Consider the following 18,874-nt stretch of genomic DNA (forward strand, 5'->3'; position numbering starts at 1 on the left):
TTGATCAGAGTCACCGACACCTTCATTTGAGTAGGTGTGACATCGGCTTGGAGTGGCCACCAGCCACATTGTCTTTGAGCCACATCAGAACAGCAAGGGTGGGGCGCAGGTGGGACTCAGCTCTGTGGTTCTTGGACACTCGGACTTTGCAGGGTGTTGAGGGAAGGTTAGATGACAAGGTAATTGAGAGTTGGGGATGGGGACACCGAAGCCAGACTATTGGCTGCCTTGTGGGTTCTTTCCTCTTTTATCTCTCTCCACGCCTCTGTCTTTCACCCTTTCAACCCCCTAACACCTGGTGGGGGGGAGAGAGAGAGAGAGAGAAAGAAATCATCTCGTAGTCAGGGGTAGCAAAGGGGCCTGATGATATCTTTAGACGACTTCCTGCCGATCAGGGATGTCAAGTTCCCTGGGTTTGATCTTCACCATCAGGACACCTAACGTCCTCTCGTTCCTCCTTTGTGCACAACTACTTAACCAGCAGCGGCCCACTCTCTCAGGTAGACCTAGCATTTGCAGCCTCCAAAAAAAATACCCAGATTTCCAAACATCACACACTTACCAGAAACCCGCTGCAGCTGACAAAACCACGCCCCTGCCAGAGCACTGGGCAAATCACCGTCAGCCGCTGTGGTCAGTCTGAAGCAGCCCCATCTCCCACATGTGGGACTGAAACAAAAACACGTTCTTACAATATTTCTGCATTTTTTTTTTTTAAAGAAACCAAAATTCTCACTACAGGACATGAAGCTGGAAAAACCACCAGACCAAGGAGACCGCAACAAGACAGCTGGCAGCCAGGTCAGAGGGGTCCCAGGGGCACAGATGCAGGGGTCTCTGTCTGTGCCGCTGTCTGAACAAGTTAGGAGCTAAGCATGGTGGCACACCTCTGCGGTCCCTCGCACTTGGTAGTCCAGGCAAGAGATCAGGCCATCTTTTGAGATCATCTTTGGCTATGTACTGAATTTGAGACTCAAGTAGTGAGCTATTTGAAACCCTGGCTCGGGGCTGGAGAGACAGCTCCGCAGTTAAGAGCACTGACTGCTCCTCCAGAGGTCCTGAGTTCAAATCCCAGCAACCACATGGTGGCTCACAACCATCTGTAAAGAGATCCGATGCTTTCTTGTGTGTCTTAAGTCAGTGACAGTGTACTCACATTACGTAAATAAATAAATCTTTTAAAGACTTGGCTCAGCTAGGGGCACAGGACTCCAAGCTGGACAACTTGAGTTCAGTCCCTGGAACCCACATGGTGTATAATAGGAAACAGACTCCCACGGGTTGTTCTCCGAGTCAAGCATGATTCCACACATGTCATTCAGCACAAGGAGGCAGAGACAGGCGGATCTCTGAGTTCCAGGCCAGCCTGGTGATTCCCAGCAAATTGAAGAACAGCAAGAGTTACATGGTGCCACTCTGTCTCAAAAACACAAACAGGGGTTGGGGATTTAGCTCAGTGGTAGAGCGCTTGCCTAGGAAGCGCAAGGCCCTGGGTTCAGTCCCCAGCTCCGAAAAAAAGAAGAAAAAAAAAAAGAAAAGGAAAAAAAAAAAAAAACCACAAACAAACAAGCCTGTGAAGACCGCCTATGATCCCAGCACTGGGAAGACAGGCAGGCGGGTCTCAGAGTTCCAGGTCAGCCAGGGCTACACAGAGAAACAAACACAAACAGAAAAGGAAAAGCTCTTTAGTTGTCTTTTGAGCTCCATGTGCCTACATGGCCCACATGCAAACAATATTAATTAAAAGGGGGGGTGGGGCTGGAGAGATGGCTCAGCCGTTAAGAGCACCGACTGCTCTTCCAGAGGTCTTGAGTTCAATTCTCGGCAACCACATGGTGGCTCACAGCCATCTGTAATGAGATGATGCCCTCTTCTGGTGTGTCTGAAGACAGCGACTGTTACTTCTTACATATAATAAATAAATAAATCTATCTTTAAAAAAAAAAAAAACCTTCCAGTGGAACATGCCCAGCACCAGGAAAGCTGGGCCTGGAGGTTCATGGGATTGAGGCCCAGTTGGGGGTTGGGGGGAGACAGTGAACTTGTACTTGGTGGTGGCTGATCTTCGTTCCTGTATTTAATCATGTAATTCATAGGAGGGAGGTTGTACGAAAGCTGGAGGCAGGAAGAAGGATATGGCTTTTTGTTCCCTGTAACTTGCTGTCCCTCCTTCCGCCACAAACTCTCTTGAGAGGAGCCCCTGCTTCCTGCAGGAGGTGGCCCCAAGTCATTCAAGGCCCTTGAACTTCACCCTGAGATTGGGCAGTGTAGCGGCCCCAGCATGGCTGCTGAGCCAGGTGTGTTGAGAGAGAGAGAGAGAGAGAGAGAGAGAGAGAGAGAGAGATAGTGTGTGTGTGTGTGTGTGTGTGTGTGTGTGTGTGTGTGTGTGTGTGTGTGTGTACATGAGCGTATGCTTGCAGGCGTAAGTAATCCTGGAGACAAATATGGTTATCCTTCAGGCTAACATGGTGGATTTGAAAGAGTAAGATGACAGCTTGGGGTGTTGGGGATTTAGCTCAGTGGTAGAGCGCTTGCCTAGCAAACACAAGGTACTGGGTTCGGTCCCCAGCTCCAAAAAAAAAGAAAAAGAAAAAAAAAAATGACAGCTTGGTGGATGGGCCATCAGAAAGGAGGCCAAAAACTAGGATATGTCGAGCTTTGTGTCTGTAATCCCAGCACTGAGGAGGCAAAGGGGCTCAAATAACAACAGCAAAAAAACAAAAACAGTAGTAGTGGGGTCAGGTCAGGCTGTAGCTCCATTGGTAGGAAGCTTGACTTACATGAAGGCCTGGATTCAGTTCCCAGCACTCGGGAAGCTAAGGCAGGAGGATCAGGAGTTCAAGACCAGTCTAGGCTACGTTAGACCATGACTTCCCCGCCCCACCCAAAAAGAGGACCTGTGCAGCCAGGTGGCACGCTTATAATCCCAACACATGGGAGGCAGAGGAAGGCTAGCCTGATCTACAAAGTGAGTCCAGGATAGTGAGGGCTGGTTATACTAAGAAACCCTGTCTCAAAAAAAAAACCAAAAGGAAAAAAAGAAAAAGACATTCACTCTTCAAATTTAAGGGGACTGATTTCAGATATCTAAGAAATGAAACCCACAGAATAGAATTTCTTGAGGTGACAGGAAATTTGAACAGTGGATGGTAAGAGTTTCTTGTTCTTAGCCACTGTGTATGCGCGTATGGGTGCTTGTGTCAGAGGACAACTGGGGGGTCAGTTCTCCGATATTCATATATAGGCCCTGGAGTTTGAACTCAGGCTATCAGGTTTGTCAGCAGGTGTCTTTTTTTTAATATTTATTTATTTATTTATTGTATATGAGTACACTGTAGCTGTCTTCAGACACACCAGAAGAGGGCATCAGATCCCATTACAGATGGTTGTGAGCCACCATGTGGGTGCTGGGATTTGAACTCAGGACCTCTGGAAGAGCAGTCGGTGCTCTTAACCCCTAAGCCATCTCTCCAGCCCTGCCAGCAGATGCCTTAACTCACCCATCTTGCTCCACCCCTAACCTCACCCACCTCCTATGTTTTTGCAGGGATACGGTTCTTCTTTGGCATAGTCTCCCTGTATGGTCTGGCTGGCCTGAAACTTGCTATGTAGACCACGCTGACCTCAAACTCACAGAGAGCCACCTGCCTCTGCCCCCAGTGCTGGCATTAAAAGAATACATGACTATATCCTGCACCAAGCACTTCATAACTTCCCATCAGGTCAGTTGCAGGGGATCCATCATCTCCTGGCCTCTTCAGACACTGCACACATACGGTGTCACATAAATAATGTGACAATAACTGGGCATGAACACTGTTAAACCCAGCACTGGGAAGCAGAGGCAGACAGACAGACAGACAGACAGACAGACACACACACACACACACACACACACACACACACATACATACATACATACATACATACATACATACATACAAAAGATGCTAAAAGTGCAGACCTTCTATCCAGGGCCAGCCATGTCACTCTAAAAACCATCTTTTAGAACAGTGAGCTGAACTGTAGCTCAGTGGCCCAAAGCACATTGAATACTCTGGTCCCATCCCCAGCACCAAGCACGACATGGTAGAGTGTCCCTCTAATCCCAACACTCAGAAGGCTGGCACAAGATGCTTACATTCAAGGCCAGCAAGTGTTGCAATCTCCTGTGTCACCTCCCGAGTGTCTCGTCACACTTAAGTCTGGGTTAGGACTGATATCCCCTGCACTGTTGGCTCCTCTGGGTGCTCCATGGCTGGACTATGGTGGGGGTGCTGCTTTGGAAATTCAGGTGAATGGAGAGATGAATGGGACGTGAGTGGGTGGGTGTGTCGGTGGACAAATGGGAGCAAACGTGAGCAGGTGTGCGGAATGGTATACTGCTGAGACCGTAACAGCTGTCATAGAGGCAGCAGGACTGCAGCGGCTACACAGCAGGCCGATTGTCTCCCTACAGATGAGGATGATGCCAACAGACTGGGGGAGAAGGTGATCCTCCGAGAGCAGGTGAAGGAGCTCTTCAATGAGAAATACGGTCAGTGCTCCCAAGTGGCTGGGATGTGTCTGCAGGGTAGCTCCCGGTGGCTGGTGGCATTTGTATTGGTTACTGTTTTCTAATAGCTGTGACAAAGTACCCAACTTAAGGAAGGAAGAAGGGTTTATAGATTAGAACTATAGCCCATAGGGGCAGGAGAGTGAGGCCCTTGGTCATATCATATCCGTAGTCAGGAAGCGGAGAGATTCGTGCTGGTACCCAGCTCACACTGTCATTTCATTCAGTTTTGGACACCAGCCTGTGAGATGTGCCACCCCCTAGAGTGAGTCCAGGTAAATTAAGTCAACCTAGACATTTTTGCTCACAGATATGCCCAGAGGTATGTCTTCTGGATAATTCTAGAATCTATTGATGACCAATATTAACTGTCATAGCATATGTGGCTGGTGTTGCTGTCTCTGGGGCGGGATGACTGCTGAGTTGGGCTGTCAGAGTCATAATCCTTTCCCCAGAGTATTCCACCATTTGACATGGGACCACCTTTCTCTGGCCCTGACCTGTGTTCTTCAGGTGAGGCCCTGGGACTGAATCGGCCTGTGCTGGTCCCGTACAAGCTGATCCGGGACAGCCCGGATGCCGTGGAGGTGAAAGGCCTCCCAGATGACATCCCCTTCCGGAACCCCAACACCTACGACATCCATCGGCTGGAGAAGATCCTGAAGGCCAGAGACCACGTACGGATGGTTATCATCAACCAGCTCCAGTGAGTGCTCTGTGGGGACAGAAGGGCGAGAGGTGAAGGAGAGGGCACCACAGTGGTCCAGGACTCGGTCAGCGGGTCAGTGGGTCAGCAGATCAGCTGGTCAGTAGGTCAGCGGGTCAGCAGGACTCTGTCAGAGAGAGGATCCTGAGTCAGAAAATCATCTCCAAATGTTGTTTTGAGACAGCATCTCATGTAGTCCAGGCTAGCCCGGAACACACTATGTAGCTGAGGTTGACCTTGAACTCCTAATGTTCAAGCTTCTATATCCCGAGTGCTGGGAAAGAGGTTCAGGGATCTCGTCCGGGCTTTGGTGGGAGCAGATGCATGGTGGAAGGGGCCGTTCACCTCATGAGAGCCAGGGAGCAGAGGCAAAGGGAGGAGAGGCAGGGAAGAGGGGAGGTGGGAAGAGAAGGGAGGAGGAGGAAGCAATTGTACTACTATCTCCACTGAGGGCAGGCCACTAAGCCCCTCCTCTCAAAGGGCTACCACCTCCAATAATGCGCCAGGTCGAGGACCACACATTTAACACATGGACCATTGAGCCCCACTTAGGGTGGAGAACTCCGGCTTGAACTGACCAGACTGTAGCCCCAGCAGCTGCATCTTGGCTATGGAGCAGATGAGGAGGGGACACCTTCTCACTTCAGCCTGCCTTCTGTCTTTTTCAGACCCTTTACGGAAGTCTGCAATGACCCCAAGGTGCCAGGTGAGTGACAGGCAGGAGAGGCCAGCCTTCTCCCTCACGGGGACTAATCTATTGCCTTCCAAAAATAAAACGTCTTAAACAAAGATATGTTAGAAGTGCGGGCCCTCTATCTAGGGCCAGCCCTGTCTCCACATCAGTCTAAAACTCATCCTCTAACAAGGGAGCTGGGCTGGAGAGATAGAGAGATGGCTCAGCGGTTAAGAACACTGACTACTCTCCCAGAGGCCCTGAGTTCAAATCCCAGCAACCACATGATGGCTCACAACCATCTGTAATGGGATCCGATGCCCTCTTCTGGTGTGTCTGAAGACAGTGACAGTGTATTTATATATAAATAAATAAATAAATCTTTAAAAAAAAATAAAAAACACCAAGGGAGCTGAGCCATAGCTCAGTAGCACACAGCACACTGTACATCTGGTCCCATCCCCAGCACCAAGCAGGACAGGAGGAGCGTCCCTCTAATCCCAACACTAGAAGGCTGATGTAGAATGACTGTGTGCGGGGCTGGGGATTTAGCTCAGTGGTAGAGCGCTTACCTAGGAAGCGCAAGGCCCTGGGTTCGGTCCCCAGCTCCGAAAAAAAGAACCAAAAAAAAAAAAAAAAAAAAAAAAAAAAGAATGACTGTGTGCAGGGCCGGCACGGGCAGCAGCGTAAGACCTTGTCCTAGAGAAATGGAAACATGAACACGAAACAAGAAAGAAAGGAAGTGTCCCTGGGTGATACCTCGTGACACCTCCTGAGCGTCCCACCTGTCACACTTGTTTCTGGGGCTACGACTGATAGACTGTTAGCTCCTCTTGGGGTGCTCTATGCCTGGGCTGTGGTGGGGGTGCTGCTTTGGAAATTAAGGTGGACGGGAAGGTGAGTGAGTGGACTGATGGGTGAATGGGAAGAAATTCAGGTGGATGGGAAGATGAGTGGGTAGACCGATGGGTGAATGGGAGGTGAGGGAGTGAGTGGGTGGGTGTGTTGGTGGATGAGTGGGAGCGGAAGTGAGCTCCGTGGGGATGGTATACTTACCCCTGAGGCCAAAGCAGATACCACAGAGACTACAAAGCAGGCCTACTGTCTCCCTACAGATGAGGACGACTCTAACAAGCTCGGGAAGAAGGTGATCCTCCGAGAGCAGGTGAAGGAGCTCTTCAATGAGAAATACGGTCAGTGCTCCCAAGTGGCTGGGATGTGTCTGCAGGGTAGCTCCCGGTGGCTGGTGGCATGTGTATTGGTTACTGTTTTCTAATAGCTGTGACAAAGTACCCAACTTAAGGAAGGAAGAAGGGCTTACAGATTAGATTAGAACTATAGACCATAGGGCAGTAGAGTGAAGCCCCTGGTCATATCATATCCATAGTCAGGAAGCAGAGATGGTGCTGGTACCCAGAGCTCGCTCTGTCCATTTCTGGACCCCAGCCTATGGGATGGTGCCATCCACATTTAGACGGGTCAATTTAGAAATTTGCTCACAGATATGCCCAGAGGTATGTCTTCTGGATAATTCTAGAATCTATTGATGACCAATATTAACTGTCATAGCATATGTGGCTGGTGTTGCTGTCTCTGGGGCGGGATGACTGCTGAGTTGGGCTGTCAGAGTCATAATCCTTTCCCCAGAGTATTCCACCATTTGACATGGGACCACCTTTCTCTGGCCCTGACCTGTGTTCTTCAGGTGAGGCCCTGGGACTGAATCGGCCTGTGCTGGTCCCGTACAAGCTGATCCGGGACAGCCCGGATGCCGTGGAGGTGAAAGGCCTCCCAGATGACATCCCCTTCCGGAACCCCAACACCTACGACATCCATCGGCTGGAGAAGATCCTGAAGGCCAGAGACCACGTACGGATGGTTATCATCAACCAGCTCCAGTGAGTGCTCTGTGGGGACAGAAGGGCGAGAGGTGAAGGAGAGGGCACCACAGTGGTCCAGGACTCGGTCAGTGGGTCAGCGGGTCAGTGGGTCAGCAGGTCAGCTGGTTAGTAGGTCAGCGGGTCAGCAGGACTCTGTCGGAGAGAGGATCCCAAGTCAGAAAACCAACTCCAAATGTTGTTTTAAACAGAATCCAGTAGCCCAGGCTAGCCTAGAACATACTATGTAGCTGAGGTTGACCCTAACCTCCTAATTTTCCTGCTGCCACATCCTCCATACCTGGATTAGTCATGAGCTAATGTATTCCTATAATCCTGGTCAGGAAAAAGCAGAAGGAACATGGACCAGCCTTGGTCTATGGCAAGACTGTCTCAAAAGAGGTTCAGAGATCTTGTGCCCTGGTCACTTGAAGTGCATCTTGGTAGAAGTATGTGTTTAGTGAGCTGCTCACCTCATGAGAGCCATGGAGCAGAGAGAGGAAGCAATTGTACCAGGACCCCACTGAGGACAGACCACACAACCTACCAAGTCCCTCCTCTTAAAGGGCTACCACCCCCAGTAATGTGCCCAATTGAGGACCGCACATTTAACACATGGACCACTGAACTTCGTGTAGAGTATAAAACTATTGCTTGAACTATAACCAAAGTTGACCTTCCTATAGCCAAAGCGGCAGATGAGGAGAAACTTTCTTTTCTTTTCTTTTTTAATAAAAATTAGAGGGCTAGAGAGATGGCTCGGTGGTTAAGAGCACTGACTGCTCTTCCAGAGGTCCTGAGTTCAATTCCCAGCAACCACATGGTGGCTCACAACCATATGTAATGGGATCTGATGCCCTCTTCTGGTGTGTCTGAAGACAGCTACAGTGTACTTATATATAGTAAATGAATAAAGCTTTAAAAAAAAGAGAAATTTTGCATTTCAAAACTGAAAATATGAAAAGTCCAAAAACTGCAACAAAGTTATATGTAGAAATCAAAATCTAAAAGCAGGGATCTGGGCTGGAGAGATGGCTCAGCGGTTGAGAGCACTGACTGCTCTTCCAGAGGTCCTGAGTTCAATTCCCACCAACCACATGGTGGCTCACAACCATCTGTAATGGGATCCGATGCCCTCTTCTCTGTGTCTGAAGACAGCGACAGTGTACATTAAAAATAAATAAATTAATTAAAAGGGATAGGTGGTCACTCTCCACTCAGTAATCTTTATAATGCCAAAGAATGAGTCTAAAACTCTTCAAGCATCATTTTTCCTGTATTCAAGAGGTCTCCAGTCAACATGAGAGCTCCGCATTATGAAGCTCCGGTCTTACTGCTAACCACCAGAAAATGTATGCTACCAGGGTTTGTTTGAGGAGAAACTTTCTAATTTGTGGCCTGGCTTCTGTCTTTTTCAGACCTTTTGGGGACGTCTGCAACAATGCCAAGGTGCCAGGTGAGTTGAGAGACAGAGAAGAGGCCAGCCTTCTCCTTCATGGGGACAGGAAGGAAGGAAGGAAGGAAAGAAGGAAGGAAGGAAGGAAGGAAGGAAAAGAAAGAGCACAGGCAGGCACAACCTTGGGATGACTCAGTGGCTAAAGGTGCTTGCTGCTAAACCCGATGATCTGAGTTCAATTCCTAGGACCCACAGGATAGAAAGAGGGCCAGCCACTCCTGCAAGTTGGCCTCTGACATCACACACACAAACACACACACACACACACACACACACACACACACACACACACACACACACACACACAATTTCTTAAAAAATAGGTAAGGCTGGGGTGTGGATTAGTTGGGAGAGTATGTGTGAAGCCCTACAAAGATTCCCCAGTACTGTGTAAATTGGCTACAAACCTCTAAGCACAGTACTGGGGAGGTGGAAGGCTGGAGGATTAGAAGTCAAGGCCAGGCAGGTTCAACTACACAGTGACTGACTTAGAGGCCAGCATGAGACGTCCGTCCACCCTGCCTCAACAAACCAAACTAAAATACCTAGGTAGCAGAGCAGATGCTGAGGACTTTTAAAAGTCTCGGGTAGGCAGCCATACTGAAGACTCAATTCTAGATGAGGCTGTGGAAATAGCTGGAGCCTGTTGAGGTGGGTGAGGGGTGTTTTATCAGCAAGACAGATAGGTAGATGAACAGGAGCCAGAAGTGGGACAGCTGATCTGCTTAAGAAATAAGGCTAGACAGGTGAGGCTCTCCCACTGAGCCTAGGATACCAGGCCAGGGGCATCAAAATATAGCTGTAGTTCAGAGATAGGTAGAGTCCCTGCCTAGAATCCCCCAGTGAGAGGCTGGGGGCGTGGCTCAGTGGTAGAGCACCTGCCTAGAATCCCCCAGGGAGGGCTGGGGGCATAGCTCAGTGGTAGAGCCCCTGCCTAGAATCCCCCAGGGAGGGGCTGGGGGCGTGGCTCAATGTATACAAAACCCTGGGTTCTTTTCCCAGGACATCAAATGAGTTAAACACTAAAAATCTAAAAGCAGGGCTTTCTCCCTGGAGCTCAGGAGGCCAACACGGGACGGCCCCTGGCATCAGGCCTCAGCAACTGTTTCTTCCACCAGCCAAAGACAACATTCCCAAGCGCAAGAGAAAGCGGGTCTCTGAAGGCAACTCAGTCTCCTCCTCTTCCTCTTCTTCATCCTCCTCGTCCTCTAATCCAGAGTCTGTGGCGTCCACCAACCAGATCTCCCTCGTGGTAAAGTCACGCGGATCTGAACTTCACCCTAATTCTGTGTGGCCTTTGCCCCTCCCTCGGGCAGGGCCATCCACAGCTCCAGGAACTGGGAGGCACTGGGCTCTGAGAGGGACTCAGCCAACCCGAGAGGTGCAGGCACATCCACTGGTCTTGCCCACAAGATAGACCGAGGCTCTGTGCAATTGGCACGGTGCTTGAAGTGTGGGTGTCACCTGCAGTGTGTGTAAACAAGGAGCCCGAGGGTAGATGGTCACATGACAGAACTCGCCCTCCATCACCTGTCGGCCACATTGCTTCGTTTGGCCCTTTCCTGATTCAAAGGAATACTCATGTAAAACAAAACAAAACAAAACAAAACTGGGTGTAGTGTCTTATGCCCTTAGTCCCAGTAGCGGAGGGGGGGGGGAAGATCAGAAATTCAAGGCCAGCTCGAGGCTATATGAGACCCCATCTCAAAGAAAACTGCTAAACAGGGGGTTAAGGGTGTGGCTTAGTCAGCAGGGTACTTGCCTTGCATGCACAAAGCCCTGGGTTCTATTCCCAGCACCGCATAAACCGGACCTGGTAGTACATGCCTATGATCCTAACACGGGAAGAAGTAGAGGCAGGAGGTCATAAGTTCAAGGTCAGCCTCAGCTATGTAGAAAGTTTGAGGCTAGCCTGGGCCATGTGAGACTGCCTCAAGAAAACGAAATGGAGGAAAGAAAGACTGATTTTTTTTTCCCTCCATTTTCCTCTTATTGACTACTCCCTCCCTCCACCCCAAGAGGTGAGACAGTGTCTGTGGGGTGAAGCTGGGTGAAGCCCTCAATGGGCTCCAGTCCATATATTGAGCCCCTGGAACACAGGTGGGGACAATCACCACGTTCTACCTGCATGACCTCGGACAGATCTCTTTCCCTCTCCAGGCCTCAGTGTCTTCGTACTAAGTTAACGTTTGAGCTCACCCTCAAAGCAAGCGCGCTGATTATTCTGGGAGTTCCTCCGTGTCACCTGGAGTCCTAACGTGGTCCCTCTATCCCCCCTCCCCCTCTCTCTAGCAGTGGCCAGTGTACATGGTGGACTATTCCGGACTAAACGTGCAGCTTCCAGGCCCCCTTGATTATTAGACCTCAGAGCCGAATCAGGACCTCAACTCAAAAGACTAAAGGAAAATGTAATTTATGTACAAAGTATATTCGGATATGTATCGATGCCTTTTAGTTTTTCCAATGATTTTTACACTATATTCCTGCCGCCAAGGCCTTTTTAAATAAGTAAAGAAAACGAAAAAGAACAAATGTGTCGCCTTTTTTTTTTTCCTGGTTACGTGTACACGTTTGGTGGTGTGGCCCCAGTGGGTGGTGCGGTCTCATCCAGAGACTGAGTCAGGTGCCCTGAGTGCTGGGTTATGCTGTCCAGGGACAGAAGTTATCTTCTTTACTGCCAAGGGACTGTGGCCACAAGAGGAGCCATGGGTCCTTGTCTGGCATGCACAAAAGCCATGGGCTCCACACCAACACCGGGTGTGGTGTTGTGTGGTGTGGTGTGCACATCTGTAACCCTGGCGCTCATGAAGTGGAGAAAGGAGGATCCCGAGTTCCTGTTTGAGGCTGGGGAGTCCTCTGTGAGCAGGTTGATGTGACTTCAGATCCCCAATATCCATGGAAAAAGCTATACAGTGTGTGTGGCGTTCTATACCTAGAAACCCAGCAATGGGAGGTTGGAAACCGGAAGATTCCCCCGAGCTTGCTGACCTCTAGCCTATGTGAATCAGTGAGCTCTGGGGTCGCCAAGGGATCCCGTCTCCAAAAGTAAGGTGAAAAGGGAACCTTCGTGGGTAGGGGTGGCTCTTGCTGGAAAAGCCTGACAAACCTGAGTTCACTCCCAGGGATCACACGAGCGAAGGAGAAAACCAACTCCCATACCCTCTGACCTCTACACACATGCTGTCAGGTGGGAAAACACATTAGGTGTGGTTTTTCTTGTTCTATTTTTTCTTTCTTTTTTTTGGGAGGGGGGTGCGGGGAGCAATTTCAAGACAAAGTCTCTCTGTGTGGCCCTTGAATTCACAGAGATCCTCCTGCCTCTGCTTCCCAAATGCTGAGATTAAAGGTGTGTGCCACCACCTGGTTATTAAGTGTGATTTAAAAAACAAAACAAAACAAAACAAAAACCCAAACACACGTCCAAGCAAGTCTGCATGCCTGGTCCCCACCTTCAAATATATATACCACAGAGTTTCAACACCAGCTTATTCTGCATGAAACCATGAATTTCCATCTCTTTTCCTCCCTCTTCCCTCCTCCCTCCTCCTCCCATTATTCCTTTTTTTTTTTTTTAAGATTTATTCATTTATTACTTATCAGTACATTGTAGCTGTCTTCAGACATACCAGAAGAGGGCATTGGATTCCATTACAGATGGTTGTGAGCCACCATGTGGTTGCTGGGAATTGAACTCAGGACCTCTGGAAGAGCAAGTCGGTGCTTTTTTTTTTTTTCTTTTCTTTTCTTTTCTTTTTTTCGGAGCTGGGGACCGAACCCAGGGCCTTGCGCTTGCTAGACAAGCGCTCTACCACTGAGCTAAATCCCCAACCCCTCTTTTTTTTTTTTTTAAAGATTTATTCATTTATTATATATGAGCACACTGTAGCTGTCTTCAGATACACCAGAAGAGGGCATCAGATCTCTTTACAGATGGTTGTGAGCCACCATGTGGTTGCTGGGATTTGAACTCATGACCTCTGGAAGAGCAGTCGGGTGCTCTTAACCGCTGAGCCATCTCTCCAGCCTCCCATCATTCCTTTTTGAGACTGGGTTTCTGTGTAGTCCTGTCTGTCCTGGAACTCACTCTGTAGTCCAAGCTGGTCTTGAACTCAGGGATCCACCTGCCTCTGCCTCCCAAGTGGTGGGATTCAGGGCATAAGCCATCACCACCTGTACAGTCGATGTTCTTAACAGCCGAGCCCTCTCCTCAGGCCTAAAATTAGAGACCACCACCACTGTCACCAACGCCACTGTTGCTGCCACATAGCTTCTTCTTTTTTCTGAAACCATGTGCTAAAACAACACGTCCTAGAAAGGAGAAATACCATATCATCTTTATGTCTGCAATAGTAAATGTCGACTGGAATTCGTGACACTCAGCCTCTGCAAGAGCTTTCAATGGATACACCCCACCCCCACCCTGCCGCAGGAGCCCTTCCTCTTCCTGTATCCCTTTCAGGTTCCCTGTCTTCCTACCCTGTCTGAGCATTGCATGCTGCTTATTGGAAAGGAGATCAGGATGACCCCAGGACCTGGCTCTAATAATTCTCCCGTCAGAATGAGCTCTGGCTTGACATATGACAGACCAGTCCAGATGTTTCTCCCAGGCCTGTGGGATGGCTCTGTGCATCCCAGACGGAAGGCCCTGCTCCAGACATCTGGACTAGCTTCCTCCCGGAAGGATGTTACAAGCCACAAAGTTGGCACACCCTGTGGGCTGTCCCCTCCTCCCACCCCTCTCTGCTGGTACCCAACCACCACCACCACACGCCAGTCAGCTCCTAGTTGGCCTTTTCTACATCTCATAGATGGAAAAGAAGGAATGGAGACACCACACCCGGATACTCACTCCTCTACAATGGAGGTGGGGGCTCAGGGACAGGGCCTCATTATGGTCGGGGCTGACCTTGAACTTGAGGCCTTCTGGCGTCCACCTCCCAGATGCTGGAGTTTTGGGCTTTCAGTACCACACACTGCAAGCTCTCTTCAAGCTCCAAGGCTCCATCATGGACCACTGACCTATTTACAGGAATGAGGATGGCTGGTCCGTGGTGTACCTATAATACCTGCTGCTGAGGCAGGAGGATCTTGAGTTGAAAGCCAGCCCAAGACACACCCTGAAAACCTGATGAGCTCATTATGAGACCCTGCTTCAAAATACAGAGTCCGATACGTGTGGCACCAGTTCAAGGCCGTTCTCCTTACCATAGCAAGTTAGGCTAGCCTGGGCTACATAACGCCCTTTCACAGAAACAAATACAGAATTTGGGTGTGGTGAATCTCTGAGTTCGAGGCCAGCTTGGTCTACACAAACCGTGCACTGGAAAACCAAAAACAAAACAAAACAAAACAATAACAGAAACCTGGGGCTGGACAGGCAGACCGTTGGTCTACCCAGCCATTTAGCTGTGTCCTGCTTTTACAAAAGTGCCAATTCCCTACACCCATGTCCCATGGCTCATAACCGCCTGTGACCAGCCCCACAGGTGACTGTACTTTTCTACACACACACAATTTAGTGTAATAAAAATAAATCTTTTTTTAAATGTAAAAAAACAAAAAAAAACAACAACAACAAAAAAAAAAAACCCTTAGATCAACTCCAAATGCTGCAGCAGGCAGAAATCTCTTGAGTCTGAGACTGAAGCTGATCTTACATAGTGAGTTTGAGGCCAGCCGAGGCTACATAGTGAGACCCTGTCTCAATAAACAAATCCCTTAGAGGAGGGCTTCACCCACCCACTCTACAACCCACACCTAACCCCATGAGGGGCTCAGGATACTATATAACCAAAGCCTGGGTTTCATTCCCCCCACATAAAAAAAAAAAAGGAAAAAGATTTTCAGGATTTCTGTCACTGTTACACTAAGCTAGCTATTCCGGCTGTCGACCCTCCACCCTCGCCGTCCCCCATCAGTCTTCTAGCTGAGCCTCACAGCCACCCTTTATCCGTGGCTGGAACCTAGGTTTTTGGACAGAGCCTTGGGTACCTGGCGCCCTTATACTGGGAGCAGCCACTGGCGCCGCCAGTCTGTGGTCTAGACCCGCCCCCACGATGACCCAAGGCAACTAGGTCAGAGTAGGTGGTTGGAGCCCCAGGGTGGGGTGGAGCTAGCGCTGGGAAACCCGAGGTTCTGAGTTAAATACAAAGCCAACTATTCCCGCCGAGATCGCTGCAATTCAGTGGGTCTGGGCTGTGGAGCCCCTGTCTCAAAACAAAACGGGCTGGGAGGATGCAGCTCAGGCGGTGGAGTGCTTTTGCTTAGCCCGTAGCAAGCCCTAAATCCCCCCCACCCCCAGCACTGCAAAAAAGTGGGCTCAGTGGGTGGGGCACAACTATAATTCCAGTTCTGGAGAAGGAAAGAGGATGAGGAGTGGGAGACCAGTGGGGCTACATGAGACCCTATCTCAAAACAAAGCCCCCAAATTTTAAAAGGAGGAGGGGATACCCCTCCAATGCAAAGCCTTTTGTTTTTTGAGACAAGGTTGTAGACACAGTCTAGCCTCTAACTCATGTTGCTAAAGATGGCAGAGAGAGAGAGAGAGAGAGAGAGAGAGAGAGAGAGAGAGAGTTGAGACAGGGGGTTTCTCTGTGAAGCCTTGGCTGGAAGTAGACCAGCCTCGCCTCAAACTCAGACAGAGATCCGCCTACCTCTGCCTCCCCAGTGCTGGGATTAAAGCTGTGCGGCCCAAGAACTTTTTGATCCTCTTGCTTTGACTTCAGAAACGCTGGGATTAGGTGTGTCTCCATGCCTGGCTCCATCTAAAAACTTGACTAACTGTCCCCCTTCCGTCCCTGTTCCCAATCCTCTCCCTGCTCCACCAGTCCCCTACCCCCGCCCCCTGCCCACCTCCTCACCCCCACCACAGCATCTCTAAGTCCCGGTCTCATGTCCCACCCCCACCCTACTTCCTGGTTCCAGCCTGACCTTTGCTTGGTCTTCTCCCTCAGAACACCTTTCCTGGGTATTTGTCTGCAGAAAGCTTCCAGATGCTACTTAGGCAAGCACTCAAGAATCTGAGCTTGCCGCGCTTTGTAAAGCGATTTGCTTCAAAGCTCTCATTCTTTAATTAAACTTCATTTAGCCGCCATCTGTCTCCGTTCAAAATGGCTTCGTGTTTTGCAACTCGAAATGAGAATTGTTGTTGGTTTTGTAAACACATCCCCCCCACCCCCATCCCCGCCCCAAAGAAAAATCACAAAAACACTTTCCGAAGTAATAAACGAAGGATGTAGATTGCTGTGCTGCATTTCAAACGTCCTAATTGCCCGGGGATGTGTGCTGGTGGGTGTCTAATCATCCTATATACAAATTCTTTGTATGAAGATCTAGTATCAATGAAAAGATCGAGATTATAGAAAGTGCTAGAATTATATCTGACTGAAAACAGTAATAAAGCCATCATCAGCCCGAAACACCAGGGTGAGGCAGAGGGAAGAAAAGTAGGGTGGTTGCCCACACCTGCTCCTCAAAGCACACATGCTTCTCCTCCCAGGTGCACCCAGGGGACCAAGCAGATGAGGGTGGGCTAGTGTTCTTGGGGGCAGGGGCTTCCCAACAGTAGTTACAGCTCTATAAAATTTCTCTATATATGTATCTCTGTGCTTCTCTGTGTCTCTGTCTCCCCCCCCCCTTTGTATATTTTATCTGTTTGTCTATTTGTCTCAGACACACACTCTCTCTGTGTCTCTGTGCTTCTCTGTGTCTCTTCCCCGCCTCTTTGTATATATTTGTCTGTTTGTCTCTCTCTCTCTCTCTCTCAGACTCTGTGTGTGTGTGTGTGTGTGTGTGTGTGCTTCTCTGTGTCTCTGTCCCCCTTCTGTGTATTTTTTATCTGTTTGTCTCTCTCTCTCAGATTCTCTCTCTCTCTCTCTCTGCTTCTCTGTCTCTGTCCCCCTTCTGTATATTTTTATCTGTTTCTCTCTCTCTCTCTCTCTCTCTCTCTCTCTCTCTTTCTGTGTGTGTGTGTGTGTGTGTGCTTCTCTGTGTCTCTGTCCCCCTTCTGTGTATTTTCTCTCTCTCTCTCTCTCTCTCTCTCTCTCTCTCTCTCTCTCTCTCTCTCTCTCTGTGTGTGTGTGTGTGTGTGTGTGCGCGTGCGCTTCTCTGTGTCTCTGTCCCCCTTCTGTGTATTTTTATCTGTTTCTCTCTCTCTCTCTCTCTCTCTCTCTCTCTCTCTGTCTCTCTGTGTGTGTGCTTCTCTGTGTCTCTGTCCCCCTTCTGTGTTTTTATCTGTTTGTCTGTGTGTGTGTGTGTGTGTGTGTGTGTGTGTGTGTGTGCGCGCGCGCGCGCTTCTCTGTAGAGGCTGTCTTCTAAACATAACAGCAGACATTTTATCAAGATCACTTCAACTACTTACCAGTCATCTCCAAGTTGGACTTTGTTGATTCCAAGGGCTGCTGACATTCATTCACAGGAGGAGGGCGTGGTGAGCATCCTGGGCCCCTCACCTGACTTCAGACGGCTGTATGTCATTCTGCCCTCGTTACATGTGGCCCGCATGCTCTTGGGAAGTGCTGGGACACTGGAAGGTTAACAGAAGCCAGGATTCTGTCTTCGAAGCTGTGAGGGGGTTGTCATCCTCCCTGCCCATGCTGGGGTGAGACTTGGGCATTGTGGCTGCTTTGTCCGTCTGTCAGCACCCCGTCATCCTGCTCTGTAGTTAATCCCAATAAACTCACTGACTCCCCAAATTGGACTTGGCTTGGAATGGTACTTTGACTTGTGTCTCCCACATAAGGAAGGGTAAACATGTAGACATGTGTAGTAGAAATTAAAAATTCCTAGCCCAGGGCTTCTATCCCACCTTTAGTTATTGAATTCCCGGATAAAAAACACAGCCTTTATATTTAACACGCCTTAAGCAGCACAACAGCTGGGCAGCTGCCCACCCTCCATGCTGTTAGAATCCACTTTCCCACCGATAACCCCGAGTTATTACTCACTATGTTTCACCTGGGCTGCTCTTAGCTCCAATTGGCCAGCTCTCAGGGCCACGCTCTCCTTCCGGTTCTTCCTCCTCAGGGTCCCAAGCCCCGGAAATCTAAACTCCACCTATGTCTCTTCTGCCCAGCTATTGGCTGTTGGCGGCTTTGTTTACCAATCACAATTAACTGGGGGCAAGGTCACAGGGTTGCGTGCTGACTCCAGGTCTTTGAGGGGGCCAGCATTTAGCGTTACAATAGACTGTAAAAGACAAAACCCCACCAGAGTCCACAGGAGTTTCCACAACACCCGGGCTAGCCTCAGATTCATAATCCTTCTGCCTCAGCTTCCTGTGTGCTGCAATTAAAGCTACCTCCTATACTAAAGGGTCCAAGCTTCCTTATTGTTTACTGAGTCCCAAGGAGTTGGTCCCTTACTGAATCAGTTATTTTTCTTCTTGCTACGACAAAAGACCTCACAGAAACAACTCAAGAAAAGATCTGTTTTGGCTTACAGTTTGAAGGTACAACCAGCCCATCACGGAGGGGAAGGTATGATGGGAGGAGCCTAAGGTCACATTGCATCCTCAGTCACATGGGGATAAATGCCGGCGCTCAAATTTTTTTTTAAAGACAGGGTTTGCCTGTGGCTGTTCTGCAACTCACTCTGTAGACCAGGCTGA

General features: G+C 49.3%; 1 protein-coding gene and 1 long non-coding RNA gene across 49 annotated transcripts in view; one reads left to right on the plus strand and one right to left on the minus strand.

Moving 5' to 3' along the window:
• Gtf2ird1 (GTF2I repeat domain containing 1) overlaps positions 1 to 11,799 on the plus strand; it is a 106,673-nt gene extending 94,874 nt beyond the window's left edge. For 7 of the 46 annotated variants that reach the window (XM_087577707.1, XM_087577717.1, XM_087577735.1 and 4 more), the window contains 9 exons: positions 721 to 801; positions 4,460 to 4,537; positions 5,069 to 5,261; positions 5,930 to 5,967; positions 7,050 to 7,127; positions 7,640 to 7,832; positions 9,230 to 9,267; positions 10,386 to 10,519; positions 11,560 to 11,799. In XM_087577707.1, the coding sequence (XP_087433833.1) occupies positions 721 to 801; positions 4,460 to 4,537; positions 5,069 to 5,261; positions 5,930 to 5,967; positions 7,050 to 7,127; positions 7,640 to 7,832; positions 9,230 to 9,267; positions 10,386 to 10,519; positions 11,560 to 11,628 (902 nt within the window). In that variant the 3' untranslated portion in view covers positions 11,629 to 11,799. 46 annotated transcript variants of the gene reach the window in all.
• A 1,027-nt stretch (positions 11,800 to 12,826) lies between these two features.
• Positions 12,827 to 18,297, minus strand: LOC148002290 (uncharacterized). Of its 3 annotated transcripts, XR_015634950.1 has the most exons (4): positions 18,213 to 18,297; positions 17,627 to 17,791; positions 14,117 to 14,286; positions 12,827 to 13,575 (listed from the first exon to the last, which is right to left on the minus strand). It is a non-coding gene; the product is annotated as an uncharacterized LOC148002290 (long non-coding RNA). The 3 variants fall into 3 exon arrangements; XR_015634952.1 differs by lacking the exons at positions 17,627 to 17,791; positions 18,213 to 18,297 and adding an exon at positions 16,198 to 16,398; XR_015634951.1 differs by lacking the exons at positions 17,627 to 17,791; positions 18,213 to 18,297 and adding an exon at positions 16,198 to 16,398 and having other exon boundaries at positions 14,117 to 14,587.
• Between the last annotated feature and the right edge of the window lie 577 nt (positions 18,298 to 18,874).

Source organism: Rattus norvegicus, chromosome 12, assembly GCF_021556685.1.
Source record: "Rattus norvegicus strain SHRSP/BbbUtx chromosome 12, alternate assembly SHRSP_T2T, whole genome shotgun sequence".
Taxonomy (NCBI): Eukaryota; Metazoa; Chordata; class Mammalia; order Rodentia; family Muridae; genus Rattus; species Rattus norvegicus.